The sequence below is a fragment of the Apis cerana genome, linkage group LG2 (genome assembly GCF_029169275.1).
Source record: "Apis cerana isolate GH-2021 linkage group LG2, AcerK_1.0, whole genome shotgun sequence".
NCBI lineage: Eukaryota > Metazoa > Arthropoda > Insecta > Hymenoptera > Apidae > Apis > Apis cerana.
Genome location: NC_083853.1, coordinates 5,571,925 through 5,591,244, shown reverse-complemented (window position 1 = coordinate 5,591,244; position 19,320 = coordinate 5,571,925). Strand labels below are relative to the sequence as shown.

The window sequence follows — 19,320 nt, the reverse complement described above, 5'->3', positions numbered from 1 at the left end:
ATTCTTAATTCCCTGGAAATATTCGAGTTAATCCTTCCTAGGATCTTCGAAGAGATATTCCAACAAGAAAATTTTTTCAAAGCCTAGAATAATAAAAATCCAGATTACGTAGAAAAAACTATGGCTGCCCACAGAAGATTAATGAATTTCAGAATGTTAAAACTGTCGAGCGTTTTAAATATTCCGAGTAGTCCGTGTTACAACTTGCCACGTTCCATTTTAAAGCTAAAGAAAAGAAAAACTTCGTAATATAAAGATATTCGTTTTACGCGTTGATAACATAAAAATCTTTCGACGCCTCTCGAACGAATAATGAAAAACAGAGATAAAAAAGGTGGTAAAGAGCTACTTGTACAGTGTAATAAGTGTGTTATGGCCGATTTTTATGTTAATGCAACACGAAATTATTCTAATACGACCGAGTTGACGAACAATGAAAGTGTTATCGTTCACCAGACCCCCTTCCCGATGAATAATTCAAAGTTGTGTAACATTCTGGAAGTAGGAAGTCGAGTAGCCTTGAGGGAACGTTTAGAGGTCTTCTGGGAATGCAGTCAGGTAGGGAGGCAGCCAGGTGTCATGAGACCCTTTGGTGAATTGCTGCCTCTCGAAAACCACAGTCCCACGTGAAGGATTAAGGTCTTGGGGAAAATCGTTTTACGTGACTACGAATATATTTGGAAAGAAGGGGAATTCGAATAACTTTTTAATTGGTATGAAGATGGAGATCTAGAAATCGACGTTGAATTTTTTTAAAATGATTCTGCCTGGAAAAAGGTCCGTTATTACAATTGGATATTTATAACGATTTTACCGCAGATGGAATTGATATGTTACACTCACGATCATTGTCAAAACTCGTGATCGAGTGAAACAAATTTACCCGAAGAAACTTTCAAGAGTATATATAATTACTTTCGAACCCTATCTCTCGCAAGTTGAATTTAAAAAAAAATGAGAAACACGCGTCGAGGAATTCACAGCGGGACAAGAAACTTCAATCGCGAAAGGGGTTTTTGATCAGAGCGCAAAGTAATTAGAGTCCAAGACCCTAGCCACGTTTCAACCGCTTAATTTTCCTTTCCACCATAAAGGAACGGCGATGCGCCGCTGGATACCCTCGGTTGAAGAATCGACGCATAAAAGGCTATATCCACGGGGTGGATGTTACAGCCACGTACAAATCGATGTATCGCATCGTTTGTCAGAGAGAGAAAGGAACCTGTTACACGCGCGCACACATCCATCCCTCTTTTTCATGTCGTTTTCATAAAAGGCGAATAATGCCTGTAAGATCGACCTTGAGCATAAAGACCTCCCGAGCGTATCGTTTAGTGCATTATGGTTGTTCAAGTATGAAAGGTGCTCGTTATATTCTTTCTCTTTCTCTCTCTTTGTTAATGCGAATGAACAGGCCACGAAGGATTATCGCAATATTTCCCAACCCTTCTTTTTCGAGCTGTAACTAGACTACGGATATCTATGCAAATTTAGTTTAGTTTTCACGAGCGCGAATAAAGCAAGCGAAATAAAGACGTATCTCACCCGCAAATATCTTCGGATATTTTATGTCGAGTGTATTCTGTGACTTCCTACGCATTTAAGAGTATTTCATAAATGCATTTCCTATCCAATTGTAATCCTCTTTTATATATATATTATTGAAATAACTCGTTAAAACGATCCTTTCTCTTTACGCGCATGAAATAAGATATATTTTAAATATTGAAACAGGGCTTGATTCCGCGAACAGACTTAAGAGCACTGCCTTTGAGTTAATAACATTCCAGAGATAAATACTGAGAGCGAATAGAAAACTGGGCGATGTTTATGGAATCTGCAGATTGATTGTTTAATTTGAATCATCTTGTCATTCGTAACACGTGCGTCGCAATCCATCTTGTTATACTGTGTTGATTAAGAGTTGTTTATGGTGTACGTGATTCATTTGTTAATCCAAATTTAAATCAAATTTCGTGAATTTTTTTCGTATATTGCAGGATAACTCTCTGCAGAAATGTGCAGAGAATTTATAAAAAGTTCAAAATGTATTTTAATCTTCGGATTGAAAAATAAATTTTGAGAAAATGTATTTATTACAGTGCCAAGAATTTTTCTTTTTTTAGCACCATTTTCATTACTAAATCGATTCTTCCGGTCGACGAGAGGACCGACAGTCCTCTTATTTCCGCTCGGGACTTGAGCATTCCACGAAATCTATTTATTGTTCGTAACGTTATAAGAGTATTTATGCATATTTAGTCGTTCCTTTTGTACATAAAGAATTCGAGTATAATATATTTTTTATCGCAAAAGAATATTTTTACTTAATTAGACGAGAGATTAGATGGGATTATTATCAAAAGAGGCAACGTACAACGTTTCCACATTATGATTACGAGAAATGTTAAAATGTTCAGTCGATTTTATGCAATGAACATTAGTAGATAGTGGTTCGACGATTATCATTCCACTTATCATCGATTCGATAGCTTTTAATTAAATAATTTCACGGATATGCGAGGCATAAAGAACGATAAATTTGATATACACATTGAAACGCGTAAATATTAATTAACGGTATAATTAAAATTGAATAGAATCAAGAATGATTTCGATTCTCGTTAAAAATTATACGATCGTGAAAACAGTTTGAAGGTGAATCGTAGAAGTCGTAGAATGAATGCATTTGATTGTTTCGTAGCCTGGTATAATTACATACCATATTTTTATAAATAATGCAGCAATACATAAAATTAAAAATACTCTTGTCATGAACATGTTCTATTCTGAAAATGGATTTTAATTAAAATTTTATACGTGTACTACTTTATCAAACCACGTACTTAAAATTGTATTTTAGAAAACGACCTTAATATTAATTCGATCCCAGAATCACGATTGTTATATCCATCTCCCATCCTTTCTCTGAAACATCTTATCTTAATATTTATTTCTAAACAATAAAACAATTACAAACACCGAAAAATCGTCATCACAATACCTATAAATGTTCCAAATAATGATCCAATTGAATTGAATTTTTCAAATGAACAGCCAACTGGATCGATGGAGAGCATCGATGCAAAGGGTTAAATCTCCACCGGTACAAACTCGGTCGATGAGGGAGGGGGAGTAGATTCCCATTCCACGCACGAATTTATCGATTATCCACGATTCGTGTCGTATAATACGGCGGTCAACGGGGCTTGGAAGCCGCCATGGGTTCCATGGAAATCGCGCAAACGGAGACAATAAACGAGGCGCACTTTTGTACCGCTACACAACACTTGTGACGAAGAGAGCGTGAACGTACACCTTCGATGCGCCGTGAATTCCCGGGGAAAATCTTACCCGCGGGACCGTTACTTTAAAACGGTAACGTAGTAGTATGTATCGTGTATCTGAAAGCGGATATAAATGGATTAACTGACTCACACTGAGTCATCCCAGTGATTTTCGGGGAATTTACGAGCCACCGTGCGCCGGGGGACTAATGGTTGGTTCACGACCACGCTTCCGGTAATGAACGAAACGCTTTTCGTCGTTTCGTAACGAACGCTATCTAATCTGATGCTTGCTGCAACTGGCCATCGCAGGTTTTCACTGACCACGGATCTACAGATCTTAGAAAACCAGTCTTCTTGGTTTCAACGCGGGGTTCGTAGGATGGCTATATAGGATCGTTTTCCGACTATGTTGAGATAATTTTAGATAGGCGATTGTTTCATTGAATGGATTTATTAGATTTTGTGCAATAGAAATGCAGGTATCCTTTTCTTGTAGAAAGTATATTCTGTATCGAAACAATAAGACGAATTAGTTAAAACTAAAAACAAGAATAAAAATTTATCGATTGAATAATTACCAATTATTGTGTAATTATAAAAATATATTTTTTTTTCAATCCTTTTCTTTTTAACTGAATTAAATTTTCTCAATTCATAATACACACCCTCCAGTTTCTTGAGACATTACGGTATTGGTTTCGGGTTGGTATTATTGTTGTTGGGCTCGTAAAATGATGGCTCGTTAAATCGCTCACGAATTTTTCCCGATATCCATAAATCACGCGAGTCGACCGTGTTCCTCCTCCATAAATATGCAATACGTGCATATTCGACCAGGGAGAAGGAGGGCTTGCATTGCTCTCGTATTCAAACCTGTTTGGTAAACAGCTGAAACCGCATGCTAACGGTTATTGACAGATTTTACCGCAGCCAGAGACCTCGTATAAGGAGGAAAAAAATCGAGGGTGGTCGATGGATTGACCCCTTGGACGAGATTGCACGATGAACATTGCGTGTAAAAGTATGCCGAGGTGTTGTAGTTACATAATTCTGTGTATAGATTGAACTTTCAATTTCAGAATTTTTTTCTTTTTTTTTTTTTGGAATTATTGATAAAAATTTCTTCCAAAAATTTCTCTTCTTTTCTTTTTTTAATATCGTTTACAGTGCTGTTGAACTACGAATGAAATTCAGAATACCATTAAATAAATAACGAAGAAGAATATTCATCTGAACCTTAACATAATTAAAAATGGATGAATTTGTAATTTTTTTTAACACTTTCACAATAGATGGAATGCTACAATGTATTGTTAATCCGATGAAAAGAGAGAGGTATTTCGTTTGACACTTTGCTCGCCTCTGGTTATAAATTTTCTGCATTGGATTGTGAGAAAGATCGTTGAAAAGGAACGTCTCGCGCATTAGAAACGATAGTCCCGATCATTTTTCTATTCTATTCTAATACCTAAACTGTCTGACATCAGCAGATGAGTATTTGATCCTTGAAAACGATAGGGCGAAACCGGAGTTTCAACTGATGACAAATGAAAATTGCTCAGGAAGAAAAAATTAAACCCCTTGAGTATCGAGGAATGAAGTATCTAAATAGGAAACGAGCATACAAAGGGGAAAATTTGTACAAAAATTTTATTTCCAAAGAAGAAACGTATTTATGTATTTATGTAATATTTTCATAATTTGTTAAATTATTAAATAAAGTTGTAACTTGATCAATTTTAGAATTCACAGATGAAACGTAGATATTAAAAATTAATATGACAAACATTTGGAGGATATATATAAATGAACTGTGCACAAATCGATTCCTTTCGACTATATATAATCCAATTTTAAATTTAACTCGACGTCATGACGCATTTTACGCAAAATATTATTGATTTTAATTGGTGCAACATGTGTCGAGACCCTCGTCTCGTCGTTATTAAAGAAACGAAAAAACCTCTCAAACGTCTTGGTCAATGCAACCAGTTTTTAGCAGCACGTAAGAGACAAATCTTACGTCGAACGAATTGACCCTTGCACGAAACATAATTTGAAGAGGCAAACACGTGTGCAGAATTATATTGAATCCTTGCTGACCCTATCAATCATTGAACGTTGCTTTCAACTCGGATATGTTACAATATGGCTACGAAGGCTATTTGATTAATTGAGACGATGAATAATTGTAATAATTGTGTATTGAATATTTTTATCGATAATATTATTATCGTAAATGTATAAAATAAAACACACGAGCTATTGTTGCCAATAGTTGTAACTGAAAGATTATAACAAAAATTATTTTTTCATTTAATTTTCATCATAATATTTCTTTTACAAAAATGGATATATTTACACGTTAAAGATATTATAAGGTTCCCTTAGATCTTGTAACTTTTTCAGAGAAATTTGATATCTACGTAAAACTTTGTGGAATATTTAAAATTTATAAAAATATTCATCATAATATTTAAATAAAACTCTTTTGGCAGTCGACTATATAGCAACCATTATGCAATATTATACGTATAAAAAAAGAAAAAAATAATAATGATAAAAGTTTTTCAAATGAGCTATGATTGTTATCAAACAATGATAATAAGCGAGAAGAATCATCAGATAAAATAAAATAAAAGACTTAATACATATTCGCAGATACATGTTCGAGTAATACGAATCTTACTATTCGAGTCATCACTCATAAACGTTGAATACATTATTCTACTGACAATTCAAACATAAAAATCAAGCAAAATAACATCTTCAACATAACGTTTCCAATTTATAAAGCAGCAAAAACAGTGTTTATCTTTTGACACCACTTCTGGCAATAGCATCTGTAAAGCCTTGCTAATTACCTGCTCGCTAATCGTTCTTTTCCTAAACGAGTATCGACTCAATAAAATTTACATCTTCACCTTGCGGATAATCAAGGAAGTAATATTTTATCGTAAATACGAGTTCAATTTTCTCCACCATTACAAATCTCACCATTGCAATCTCCATTATTTCTACGTCAACGAGTGAGAGTTTACAACAAGATTTATATCTTTTATTCGCGAGCATTCCAAGTAAAAAATCATATATTATCACGAACAGAAGCTAAATGTTCGCATTGATTATTACCATGATGAATTGTCATACGATAAAATCGAAGATTATTAGCTTCAAGGTATCGATTTGCAGCTATTTTGTTATTTTGTCCTCCAGGAGGATGATTATGGACGCTTGTTACGAAATTCATGTAAAAAATTCTAATTTAACGATCGTTTATTGCGAAAGTATGTAATTTCATTTCTTGAAAGAAATCGAGAAAATGATAAAATATTAATTTATAGATTCAAAAATTTCCACGTGATTAATTAAAAAAAAAAGAAAAATTTGTCGATGAACAAAATTGAATGATCACTCGTTATGAAAGTAGCGCGGATTCATTTCTCATAATCTAAACGCTAAATGAACTAGGTCAAAACATCTCTTACAGTTCCTAAAAGATATAAATCTTTTCTAATTAATCTAGCTATAATAGAACAGTAATGAAGTATAAAGTAATTTATACAATTTAACTTGCAAATTTAACAAACTGAACAATAATTCAATAATTATGAAAACAATGTAAATTCACTCGTATGAATATTTGATTCGATATAATTCTCATCAAATTATTAAACTAACGTGCAGAAACAATATTTTTGAATCGATTTGAATACTTCCTTGGGTAAATTTTTAAATACCTTAACGCGTGAAAAAAAAATTGATTTACATCACGTTTGCATAATAAACGATCCACGTTTAACTCGTTCTAACTTAGATCTTTTAAAATTGTGGTTTCGTGAAGACAATAAACTTAATTTATTCGAACCATAGTATAGATTTCTCGTAAGTTGCGCGACGGAAGCTGCGAAATTCCACGCTCGTTCGTTTAAACGCGGAAAAAAGAATGGAGAACCGTCTGCGGATTCTATTAGCTCTTCCGGAACACGCGTGGCGCATATCTTTCCCAGACGACTTCAAGAACCGGTTAGAATTTTTGGAATGTCAGCATGGATGAATGTAATTTCACTTTTTCACTCGATACTATCTACACACGTTTTTCATTTATTATACTTTCGCTTTTTCGTTTGTTCAAAACGAAAATAAATTCATAAAAAAAATAAAATTATAACGTATAATTCTAATTCTAATAATAATTTTCTTTATCGATAGAGATGTAAAAATAAAATGATATGATATTGTTCTTGTAATAATCTGAAAGAAGAATTCTTCAAAAATTTTTTAATATAATTAAATTTAAAAAAAAAATTAAATAAAATAAAATTTTTTGTAAAACGTGATTTAATTTACCGAAGTATCTTTTGTTGTTAGTTAATTTTAAAAGACTCTGTTTAGTTATGTAGGAACATGCGCTTGAGCGTGATTGAAATGTCCAAGTTGTAAAGTATATACACTTGCTGAAAACTTGCTTTTAATAAAATTCGTTTTAATAAAAACTGAGTACTATAGCTTTTTTCCAATTACTTTTATTATGTTTGTATTTTTTTCTCCCTACGTATTATTTTTTATATTATTTTTCTACGATTTATTTCTACAATAAATTTTTATATATCTTTCATATAATGAATTTTAAAATGCAAAAAAAATTTGAAAATCTGATACTAATGATATAAAATACCATAAAATGACATTTAAAAAAACTGTATCTTATTACGTGATTTGCGCAATAATGTATTACATAACAATAACAATAATAGTTACAGGATAGGAACGACTTAAAATCTCATCGCAATGAGTCTTCTATAGTCTTCTATATATTGTCCAATTTAATTCGAGAACGTTTAATAATGAATTCAATATAATACTGATTATAATAAATAAAAAAAAAAATTTAAATTGAATCTAATTTTCGAATTGGGATTCTATATTTCAATCATATCAGTCATGTGATAGAAAAATTATAAAAAATTATAAAACCTTACACTCCTAAAAATTATTCCACAACTTATTGTTCTAAATATGTTCATATTATGAACTATTACCAGAATTATTGTGAACTATTTTTATGAAGAAATAATGTAATCTATATACGTATTTTTAAACAATTGTTCCATTTGTTCCTTCACCTATGCTATTGAAATATTTTCAAATGATTTCAAATATTTGACAAATATTAACTATCCAATATTGTGTGACAAATATATGCCACATGTGGCAAATAGAAATAAAAATTAGGCACAATTTCCAAATTCCTATACTCTCAAGTCTATATAAGTTTATAATTTATCGAACAAATATAGGTACAGGTTTCGTACAAATAGATTCTATCGACAGAAGATTATCTGATCTATTCAACACCGATTCTAAAGAACAATCCTCAGAAACTCAGATATTTGTTTTTGTTCATAACACGAATTCTTTCACATGACGTCATTATTTTATTTAGATTGAACGAGATCTGCACACGATGCGTCACTGTTTTCAAATAGGTCGATCAAGCGCGAACGCGAACTAAAATTTCGCTTCGATAAAATGGAATTTCACTGTATCGATATCTATGAATACTGATCAAAAAATTCTTCGCCTCGAGCAGTTATGGAAAAATAATTCTATGAATGTCGTTGTTTATCAATCAGGGTATCACGCGTATCGATCTTTCAATGGATCGAAAACAACAATGCATCGTCTACAATCGATTACGAAGTGCAAAACGACTCCGTACTGCGGAGTGTTCATCGATTCTCGAATGTTTGGCAATTTGAAAAATTACCTCGCAATTGACTCTTACGAAAGACGGTATATATGCGCGAACTGTACTGAAGTTGCCACGCGATAAAGGGCGGGGAGAAATCGCGTGACATAATAGGCCCACATAAAGGCAATAGAAATAAATGACGTTAAATTGCTGGGTGGCTCGTTTTTACAGATCGTACTCGTGGTGCAGACGAACGAAATGCTTCTGCGTCGTATTAAATCTACGGGCAGATCGAGACTTCTCTATACGAAGTTATCGATCGTTTAGAATCGGATGTGCGTATTGTCCTTGTGAAGATTAGTCGTCGATTAGATATGCTATAACGTGTGTCGAAGGGGAATTAGTTCTACGGTAGACGTCATGCAAGAAATTAACTTCGATTTAAGATCGTTTCGTCTGAAGATTGTTTTTATGAGATTAATCCGACGGAATTACCACGTTTCAAATATTTGGCAAAACTTTTAAATGAAATGTCCGAACAATGATTGTTTGATATCTCTAGATCTTATATACTATTCTTTAAAAACTGTATATCAATTTATTTGAATCGGTAAATTATTTCATTATATTTGATTATACTATATATTACTTCATCTAACTCTCATGACGAATTAACGACATAACATATACTGTCCATGCATTTCTAAGCCTTTATGAATAGAGTTCTAATATTCGTAAGCGCATAAAATTTTCTGAAATAAAAAATTTCATCGCTTATATCTTTCTTAGTAAGATCATTAAAAATGTAATTACAAATCACTCTAATGCCAGAAATATCGATCGCAATAACTGACTAGGATGTCCAGTACGAAATCCTGATTCTACGAAAAGTAAGATCGAAAAACGGCCGGTTCGTATACACGCTGCTCTCTCTGGGCCGCATTGTTCGAAAGAGGGCCGCGCAGCTGCTCCAAAATAGACAAGTCCATTGTGTGCTACGCACGGAACGCGACAATGGACGCTGATGCACGCGTGAAATCGATCGGGAAACTGACTCACAGGGAAGATCCTGCCCTCGTGCAGGCAAACGCACCATTATTCCCCATATCGACAAGGTCACGACCTCCGGTAAGAATCGTGACGCGACTACACGTAGCTCCACTCTCTCGTCTATGGCGGGCAGGTCGTTGCCACCCGATCGTCACACTACATTTAACCTTTTTGCAACAACGAGACTTCGTGGACGTTATGGCGGAAACGATATCAGTGATGTAATGTCTGTGAATCCGTATCCACTACGTTTGAATCATTTTCTCGGTATCGTTCAAGTTCATGCAAACATTACGTCCAATTATTATGTTTATCTTTTCGATTATTATTTAATTATTAGAATATTAAATATTTAATATTATCGAATGCGAGGAAAGCTACGTGTTTCTTTTTTGTAATAATATCGTAGAAAATATAAATTATATTTATTTTATATCTATATTAACAAGAATAATATTTGGGTTAAATCAATTTGATATTCAATATCAATATGTTATCGTACGCATGTAATACATACATTATCAAAGGGTATCATCATACGTAAGAACCGATTTCCTTTGCTATAATAACGTATGAATATCGAATCTCAAATCGTTTAAATGAGAAAACGTGATATCATGATAATCGTGAAATAAATATTATCTCTTAACCAATTACTATAATGGCGACTCTTTTAATTTGGCTGCCATCTGATGAACTGTAATAACGTTGTAATTCAAAGTTACAACTATAATTATAAAAATAATCAATAATTACGTAGCAATTCATAAATATAAGTTACTGGTTAAATTACTTTTTTAGTTATCAATATATAATAGAATGCAAATATCATATACATAAATTCACACGATTCATGTTGGAGAATTAATTCAAAGCTTTCTTTTATGCGAAGCAAACGATTTTTTTATGCATATGGTTATATGATTTAAAGCTCATACGTTTTCACAACAAAAACTGAATAATAATCTTATAATATGAAAAAAGAAAAAAAAATCACATTTCATCTGAAGAAGATGATATATTGTTAGCGACAATAAAATCGTTCCGGTTGCGCAAACTAATCGAAATCTATTGTATTTAAATTCTTCGTTTTATCTTTAAATTCTGTAACCAAGCGAAAATATGAAGAGAAACAATAATCATGGAATTATATATATATTATTTGTATTTGAATGACGCATCATCTTGTCAAATCGGTGTTAGTCTCTGTTTACAATTTTACACTTTCGCGAAAATATTTTCCGCAGGCACAGATGTTCGAAAATTCTTTCTAGGTAATGTTTTTTGTATACCTGAATACTTTCCTCATATCTCTATCTCTATCTCTATTTATGGTCGCAAGAAATCACGACAATCTTTTCTAGCTGTGAACGTTTTCGCTCTCTATCGAATCACGTGCTTCGTTTAAACTTAATTCTATTATATCTTTCATGAAATACCAACAACGAAATTTAATTGACGATTTAACATGCATATTGAAAAAAGAAATATATATATGTAGACTCACCGGTGCGATTGAGATGATCCGGAGTGGCGATCGAAAATCCAGTCGGCTGATCGAAGGCCGGCGTCCCGCCGTGCCGAGGCACTGAGAAGTTTCAAACACTTTCTGATTGGCACACCAAAGAAAATTCACACGAGTCACGCAATCGAGTCAATCTCATAATCGTAACACAGTTCTCGACTCGCAAACATACACTAAATTCGATTTTAAATTGAAACGACACGGCGGCGCGCCGAACACGACGTTGAAACGCCAAACTATCGTGGCAACGGGTGCTTCGCTACTGTGTGACGGTGTACCGGAGTTCATTGTGTGCTCGCCTTTCTGATCGCTGATTGGTGGAGGGGATGATGGAGGACAGATGGTAGTCACGAAAGTTACCGACAAATACCGAACAGTACCGAGTCTGATTCATTCTTGCCTCGTAAGATGGTGCATCTGTTTAATCAAAAAAAATGCCAAAAAAACTATTTGTTTTCTTCCTAATTTTTATTTTAATTATTGAATAAATAATATTATTACAAGTATAATATTAACAATAATATTTCGTATTTAAAAGATTGAACACATTTCCCAATTTTATATGTTCATTTATTAACAAAATATTCAGTTTTTTGAAAAACTATATATTTAAATTGTTTATATATCATATATTATTTACTCTTTTAGATGACTCTTAAATATATATATATATATATATTTTCACATAATTTAACAAGGAACGTTATATTCCTTACATTTTTAACCCCATTCTTCAAATCTCGTAGTATTTGCTAAACTTTCAGGTGTAATAGGCCATAGTGATGGTGATAGCATAGAATAATCACGTAGCTCTGATGGTCTATGCCAATTGGGATACGTAAAATCATCCGTAGTGTTTGTGCTTGTATTATTCTCAAAATATTCTTTAATTATATCATCAGGATTTGGCCAGCCATTTTCAAGATTTATATTCAACTTTGATTGATTTTTCATAGCAACTGTAAAAAAAAATTATATAAAAATATTGTGCAATATTCTTTTTATATTTATCTCGAATTATCATGAATAGTACCAAGTCGTTGAAGCTCCCATATCATAGGCGGAGTATAATGGGAATATCTGCAACCAAGGCCAAATGCACATTCACCATTAGTTAAATACCATTTACATGGTATTTTTGTAGATTCTTCCCTTAAAATAATTTCTGGATCTATAAAAAATAAATAAAATTTGTAATATTAGTAATATTAAAACAAGTGATTTTGAGGTTATGATCGATATACACATTTCATCAAATCTTCAAAATATAACATATCTTCAAAATATTTTATCAATAAAAAATTAATGAATATGACTACCTTTGAACATATTATAATGATCTGCACGATTTTTCGCATGTTGTAAACTTGAAAGATGTTTTTTTCTGGCTTCTGGATCATCCTTAAACGATCTGTCACAATATTCACAATAATATCTTCTACCCATTATGAATTAAACTTCAAAAAACTCAAGTAAAAAATATTTTTTGCAATGTAGCACAAAATTTCAAATATTATAAAACAAGCACAGTATAAAATAATTCAATAATCAGAAATACATGGCACGAAACAAATATTAACTGATGATTCACTTTATAGCGACAAGAGTGACATCTGCCATGTATTATGAAAGTAATCAAAAGAACATCTTTTAAATTTTATATTTAAAAAAAAATTTATTATATATTTAATTGTATTTTGCATGTATAATTTATCTATAATTTATTTATTATAAATATTATATATATGGCATGGATATATATAATTAATAAAGAATAAAAAAATTAGTCCAAAGTAATTATTTTAATTAGAGGTGTATTTCTATTAATTCTTCACAGTATAGGTCGGAATTGTTATTTGTACACTTAATGGGTATTTATTTTAAACAAACAGGTTACATATACGGTTACTGCTCGTTTAAACATTACAATTATTTGTTACATCCTTAGAATACAATTTACTGTAACATTTTGTGCGTTACTAATCTATATTTGTGTGGTAACGTCACATACCGAAGAAAATGCCTATAATTTATTACAACAATCTTCTTCATTAACTCTTAACCTCGTAATCGCTAACCATACGCATCGATAGACACTTTCAGCAACTACAGAAGCTTCAAAATATTTAAATATTTTAAATCGGTTCTTCGATAGTACGAATCCTTTTACGCAACAATTTTGCTTAGAGCAAATAAAATTATCTGTCATTTACTTCCAAGTAAGTATTTGTTTCCAAGGATAATTGTCTTGGAAATATATAATTTTTTTATTTGAATACGCAACATTGTAGAATGCCCGATTTCAATTTTGCACTATTCATTTTCGATTTATAAAAATTATTCATGATATTTATATCTTTGATTGAAATATTAAAAAATAAGTTCTTATGCAAAAGAAAAATAATTCTTTTGCGAAAATATAAAGCCGATCCCCACTAGGCGGCAATAGTAAAATGCAGTTGTCGTGTCATGTCGTTGATGGATCATAAATATTTATATATTTGACAATATATTAATATTATTATACACATATAATATATAATATAAATATAATATATTAATAGTATTAATATATGTATATGTATAGAATGTGAATTATAATAATATTCATATAGGAGCCTCTTATTGTAGCATACAAATATTATTATAACAGGAATATATATATATTATAAATAGATTCAATATATTAAATCCTTTTCTATATAGATGTATTTTAGCGTGTATTGCCGAGACTCGACGTGTCGCAGTGTGAATCGGCTTTCAGTCATTATCAAATATTTTTTTCTTTGGTTGTTCACGATTAGAAATAAATCATATTTGGATGTTCATTTATTATATGTCGAGTTTCATAGACATTTTCAACGATAGCAATATTTTTATTAGCTTTCTACAAACGATCTTATGAGGTAACGTGAAAATGCAAGAAAATTGGAACTGAATGGCATGAATGATGTTTAGAAACGTTTAATTACACGCGAAAACTTCGAAAAGCGTGATTCAAGCAATACTTTCTTTTTCCATTATTTATCAGATTGACAGATAAGTGAAAATGTATGAAATTGTAAGAAATTGAAAAATATCTTTTATATGCACAATGACAAGTGCAAAAGTTCTTTAATATCTACTATTTATAGATTGATTTCATATTATTTTAATTGGAAAATATGTGATGGATGAAATTCAGTTATAATAAAGAAAAATTTAAGAGATTCACTTCTCAACATAAACTTTTACTGATATAATAATTGTATGATATATTGCATAATATTTAAATTTTCTTCATAATGTTTTGTTATTTTAGTATGAGAATACTGTACAGAATCGAGCTCTGCGGATTTTCAGTTTTCTGAACCGCATTTAACTTTAATTCAAAATTGCTTTCAGAATTTGTTTATTATAACAACTTTTTGATAAATTTTTCACAAAGATATTTCAATATAAGAGTTATCAGAAACAAGTGCAAAAATTTGTGTGATATTTCCAAAGATATATCATGTATGTGCACATAATAATTGTCTTTCATACAAGTAGAAAGTACATACAATCATGTTTTGCGTAATATCCGATAGAAACATTGCGGTACGTGACAATGCATAACAGGAATCGATGATGCACATTGAAAATATTTACAGAAGAAATAAACAGCAATTAATATCAACAATTAGGTCGTTAATGAGACTGATAAGACCATAACAGGTTTGCACATTTAATATCAAGAGTATATTATATTTAAAGAAATCGATAGTTTTGCAAAAAAATTTTCTTCATTTCATTCTTGGATATTCGATATGAAACAAAGAAATTAATTAGTCAAATTTGTATAGCTTAAATAATACAATATATAATATCCGAATAGGATTATTCTAAAGTAAAATTTTTTGACACAGTGAATATCGTGCTTTACAGGAAACGATGTATAATATACAATAATAATATTATAATGCTATAAGTTTATTTTGTAGCTAATTAATCAGGTGTTCTGTTCAAAAATTTCTAATCGTTTGATAAAAATAAATCGAACATTAACATTAAATATAGGGGAAACGTAGCATTTTCGATACTTATATCTTAAATTTATAAAATATATTGGATACAGTTAAACACAGAGTCTTTTAATTATTTTGAATAGTGCGTCTAATTATAATACATATATCGCCATTCCTTTCCTCGAAGGAATAAAAAATAACTTTTATCGAATAAATTATCACGTATATCCAAACTTTAATTTCTTTGTGCCCTTTTTCAACGATCGATAGTCAATCATTCAGGATAAAAAAGAATCAGGAAGTTGCAGAGAACAGCGCAAAAGAGGAGCGAAATAAAGGAGAAGAACGAGTGCTCTTAACGATCGTAAAAAGCAGCAGTAACGTTTTTAGGCCTGCTAAAAACAACGTATACTTCTTCTACTGGTAAATTCGATGGGAACAAAATCGAAGAAAGATAGACTAGATAAAAATAGAACGATACGAAACGCGCACCCGTTACATGGCAGTTCGACCGGGCCGTTCGAAGCCTCTTTTTATGTCGAATTATTGCGTCTACGGGGTTGTGAAAGCATCTGTGCCTGTCTATATATGTGTATAAATGCGCGTCTTATATTTTATATATGTATCCATAATCGTGTGTCGTTACGGTGCGATCTAACGCGTAAAAATATATGCTTTTAGTCATCGAAAAATAACCCGCAGTACCAATATGACGGGATGGACATCCTTAAAAGTTAAAACGATATAACTTGGAGGACACGTTTATCGATTAAACATGTTGTTTGCCTCAGACATGCGCCGTCTTGCCGGTTATAATTTCCTTTTTTTCGACCAAATTGATCCTCCATTGATTTTGTAATCGTATCGTACGCATTATCATACGTGCATGTACTTCGTTATTCTTTGAATTGGACTTACATTAAGCGATGTTACAATAAAAACGACGAATTCAATCGACTCGTTATAGCGTGAACTTATCGATGTGAACGATATTACACGTGATATTATTCCGAAAAGGAAAGAAATACGATCGACTTTCAAATGATTATCAAAGATTGCAACTGTTATCATTTCTTCGAATCAATTCATTCACATGCCTGCACTCTATCCTCTCCATACCGAGAATGGTTTGTTTGACATTTTAATTATTCGATGCTTGTAATTTTTCACTGTTCTCGTTCGCGAATCTTCGAAATCCACGGACGATTCGATACGAATGGCCGAATCGTCGAGTCTCGACGACGGTTCGTACAGTTAAAATTATACAAGGGAGGAGCAAACGCAGCGATGGCACATCCGTGATATCGTGCCATCGAAATCTTTAATCAACATCGATATATCGACGCTCACGATCGCAAACAATCCTCGGTGAGCATTGTCAACCACCGCGATAAATTTCGTGTTAACGATGAACGAGGGAATTTATCGATCGTGTGTTCATTTCGAACGCGCGAATACGTATTTAGCGGCTGATTAAACGAAAACCTTCGTATACATGCGATTAAATCGATTCGGTATAATCGATTTCTTGCCCGAGGAAACGCGCCCACCGCGTTTCTTTTACGAATTTATGAAAGATCTGTTCACCCAATTAATTCGTCCAGCTCGTTTTCGTTCCTTTGGTGATTGGATGAAACTCGAGACAACCTTCTTCAAGTAATAGCATTTTTCGAATTCATACTTGACCGCGATTCAATTCAATATAGTATTTCATGATTCGTTGAGTTTTATGGCAAGCAACGTGATCTTGTTATCGTCTCGTTAAATTTTCCAATTTATTTTTCGTGAAAAATATCAGGATTCGTTCCATACATTCGATGAAATGCCTATTCGAGAACGTCGATATATAGGGTAGTGATTAAAACGACGCTCACACGATGGTGGTGTGCGCGTATATAGTCTTAAAACGTATTATAAGCATATCACTAATCTAAAATATACTGTGCCACTTCAACGTGAATTGGTACCGTAATATGAATTATCAAGATATAAATTCGAAGTTTCATTTTGTTTATTCAGAATAGATACTATCCATATCTTTCGTAATACTATAGTTTCGAAAGGACGAAGAATACGTAAGTACGATACGGATCGAAAATTGTTCCATGATGATTATCGGTGTTCGAAAGTTTATGCGAACTTGTAAGCTCGATATTCAAACAAATCGCGGCGAGAAATGTATTCGATTCCCGAATAAATCGTGTCGCGGATACAAAGATAAAAATGCCATAAAATTTCGAGGGATCAACGAAAGGATTCGCATGCGATCGTACGAAGCGGACTCGACGACAAATGGAAAAGCAAAGACCCGAGGCCCGATTCCCTGCTATATTGTTTCTATCGTTCGATTTACTTTCCTCTTTTGTGTGTTTTTTCATTCTCTCTCTCTCTTTTTTTGTCTCTCTTTTTTATTCTTTTCTTTTTTTTTTTTTTTTTTTTTGATTTCATGATCGGGCATACTATCGACGATTCGATTTCGAAAAAAAAGCACTCCAATCTCATCCTTCTTATTTCTTGGGTTCGTTCTGCGCTGGATTCCCTAACACTTCCTGGCGGACCTTGTGACCCCGGAAGCTCGCTTGGATTTTCGTCGCCGCCTTGTGCAGATCGGGATCCGTGAGATCGATACCCTCGAGCTCGTTCATGGCGTCCTTCGCCTGAAACAATAGATTACAACGTCGACGTGTAGATTTGTTATTGCAAATAGGAGCGCGTTTATTGAGACAATATTGCTCGGTCGATGTTTGTTAATGGTGTCAAAGGTTTACTTCACAAACGTGTTAAAACTGTTGCAAATATTTGGACGATGAGTGTACTTTCAACTTCTCTAGATCTAATAATCGATTGATCTTCATGATCCAATATTTTCTCGATCAATTCAACATATTTATATGATATATAGTGTATTAATTTTAAATTGAAACTTTTTTTACAAAATTATCTTTTCATTTTACCTAAAACAAAAACATATATTAGTGTTTGAGGTAGTATACAAATTTATACAACATAATTACAAATAAACAAGTTTTTTTACGAATACATTCTTTGCTACTTCTTTTTTGTTACGAAATATATTCTCGGATTTTTAGTCAACTAAATTTAACAATTTTTATGAATCTTATTTATCGGTGAGATATTAAACAAACTAACGTGAAATTCAATGTTACAACGTAAGAGATATAATTTTCCGTATTACTGAATTTTCGCGTTCCTTTTTAAGTTTCAAAATTTCACGTATATTTAATAAACATTTCACGGTATACTTGGCATCTCTTTTAAAATGCACGAAATATCCTTACTTGAAAATTCGCTTTTTAAATACAGTTTCTAACTTCTTCAAAGTAGACAATATTTATTTCTTTTTCAATATTTTATCCTTTATATGAAATTTAAGTTCTTTTTAACCTGGAAAATTGCAATTCTCCCTAAAAGACTGTTCCATATTCAATTTAAAAAAAATAATACGTGGAAATTTTCACGAGCATCCGTCAACAAAATTTATACCAAAAAATATGAAATATACTTTAAATTAACCTGAAATTAATATGAATTAATGTTAGCTTTTTATTCTATTCAAATGCAAATTTTTATAAGCAATACTTTTTTTTATGCTGTAATTTTTTCAAACACGTTAAGAATATTCAATCGCAAACTGTTATTCAAGATACCAACTCAAGAAAGAATCGTCCATCCTGGACTCAATCGTGTTGGACAAAGCTCGACGAAAAACACCACGAGGAGGAAACGTTCGCTTCCTCCTCGTTAGAGCTTTGC

General features: G+C 32.2%; 3 protein-coding genes across 4 annotated transcripts in view; all 3 read right to left on the bottom strand.

Moving 5' to 3' along the window:
• Positions 1-11,972, bottom strand: part of LOC107993246 (pleckstrin homology-like domain family B member 1) — a 68,171-nt gene extending 56,199 nt beyond the window's left edge. Inside the window, exon 1 of the mRNA XM_017049577.3 lies at positions 11,543-11,972. The gene's annotated coding sequence lies outside the window, so the exon portion shown is untranslated. The remainder of the gene's footprint in view (positions 1-11,542) is intronic.
• Positions 11,973-12,009: 37 nt separating this feature from the next.
• LOC107993245 (zinc finger matrin-type protein 5) lies at positions 12,010-13,175 on the bottom strand. The gene is made up of 3 exons (XM_017049576.3): positions 12,880-13,175; positions 12,594-12,731; positions 12,010-12,519 (listed from the first exon to the last, which is right to left on the bottom strand). The coding sequence occupies exons 1-3, from the start codon at positions 13,004-13,006 to the stop codon at positions 12,281-12,283; spliced, it is 504 nt and encodes a 167-aa protein (XP_016905065.1). The 5' UTR covers positions 13,007-13,175; the 3' UTR covers positions 12,010-12,280.
• A 1,759-nt stretch (positions 13,176-14,934) lies between these two features.
• LOC107993248 (neuromodulin) overlaps positions 14,935-19,320 on the bottom strand; it is a 92,184-nt gene continuing 87,798 nt past the window's right edge. For both annotated transcript variants that reach the window (XM_062071879.1, XM_062071880.1), the window contains exon 4: positions 14,935-18,203. In XM_062071879.1, the coding sequence (XP_061927863.1) occupies positions 18,054-18,203 (150 nt within the window). In that variant the 3' untranslated portion in view covers positions 14,935-18,053. The remainder of the gene's footprint in view (positions 18,204-19,320) is intronic.

Coding starts and splice junctions, on each gene's coding strand:
- LOC107993245 (XM_017049576.3), bottom strand. CDS start 13,006: ATGGGTAGAAGATATTATTGTGAATATTGTGACAGATCGTTTAAGGAT. Junction 12,732..12,879: donor TCATTATAATATGTTCAAAG/GTAGTCATATTC, acceptor TATTTTTTATAG/ATCCAGAAATTATTTTAAGG. Junction 12,520..12,593: donor ATGGGAGCTTCAACGACTTG/GTACTATTCATG, acceptor TTTTTTTTACAG/TTGCTATGAAAAATCAATCA.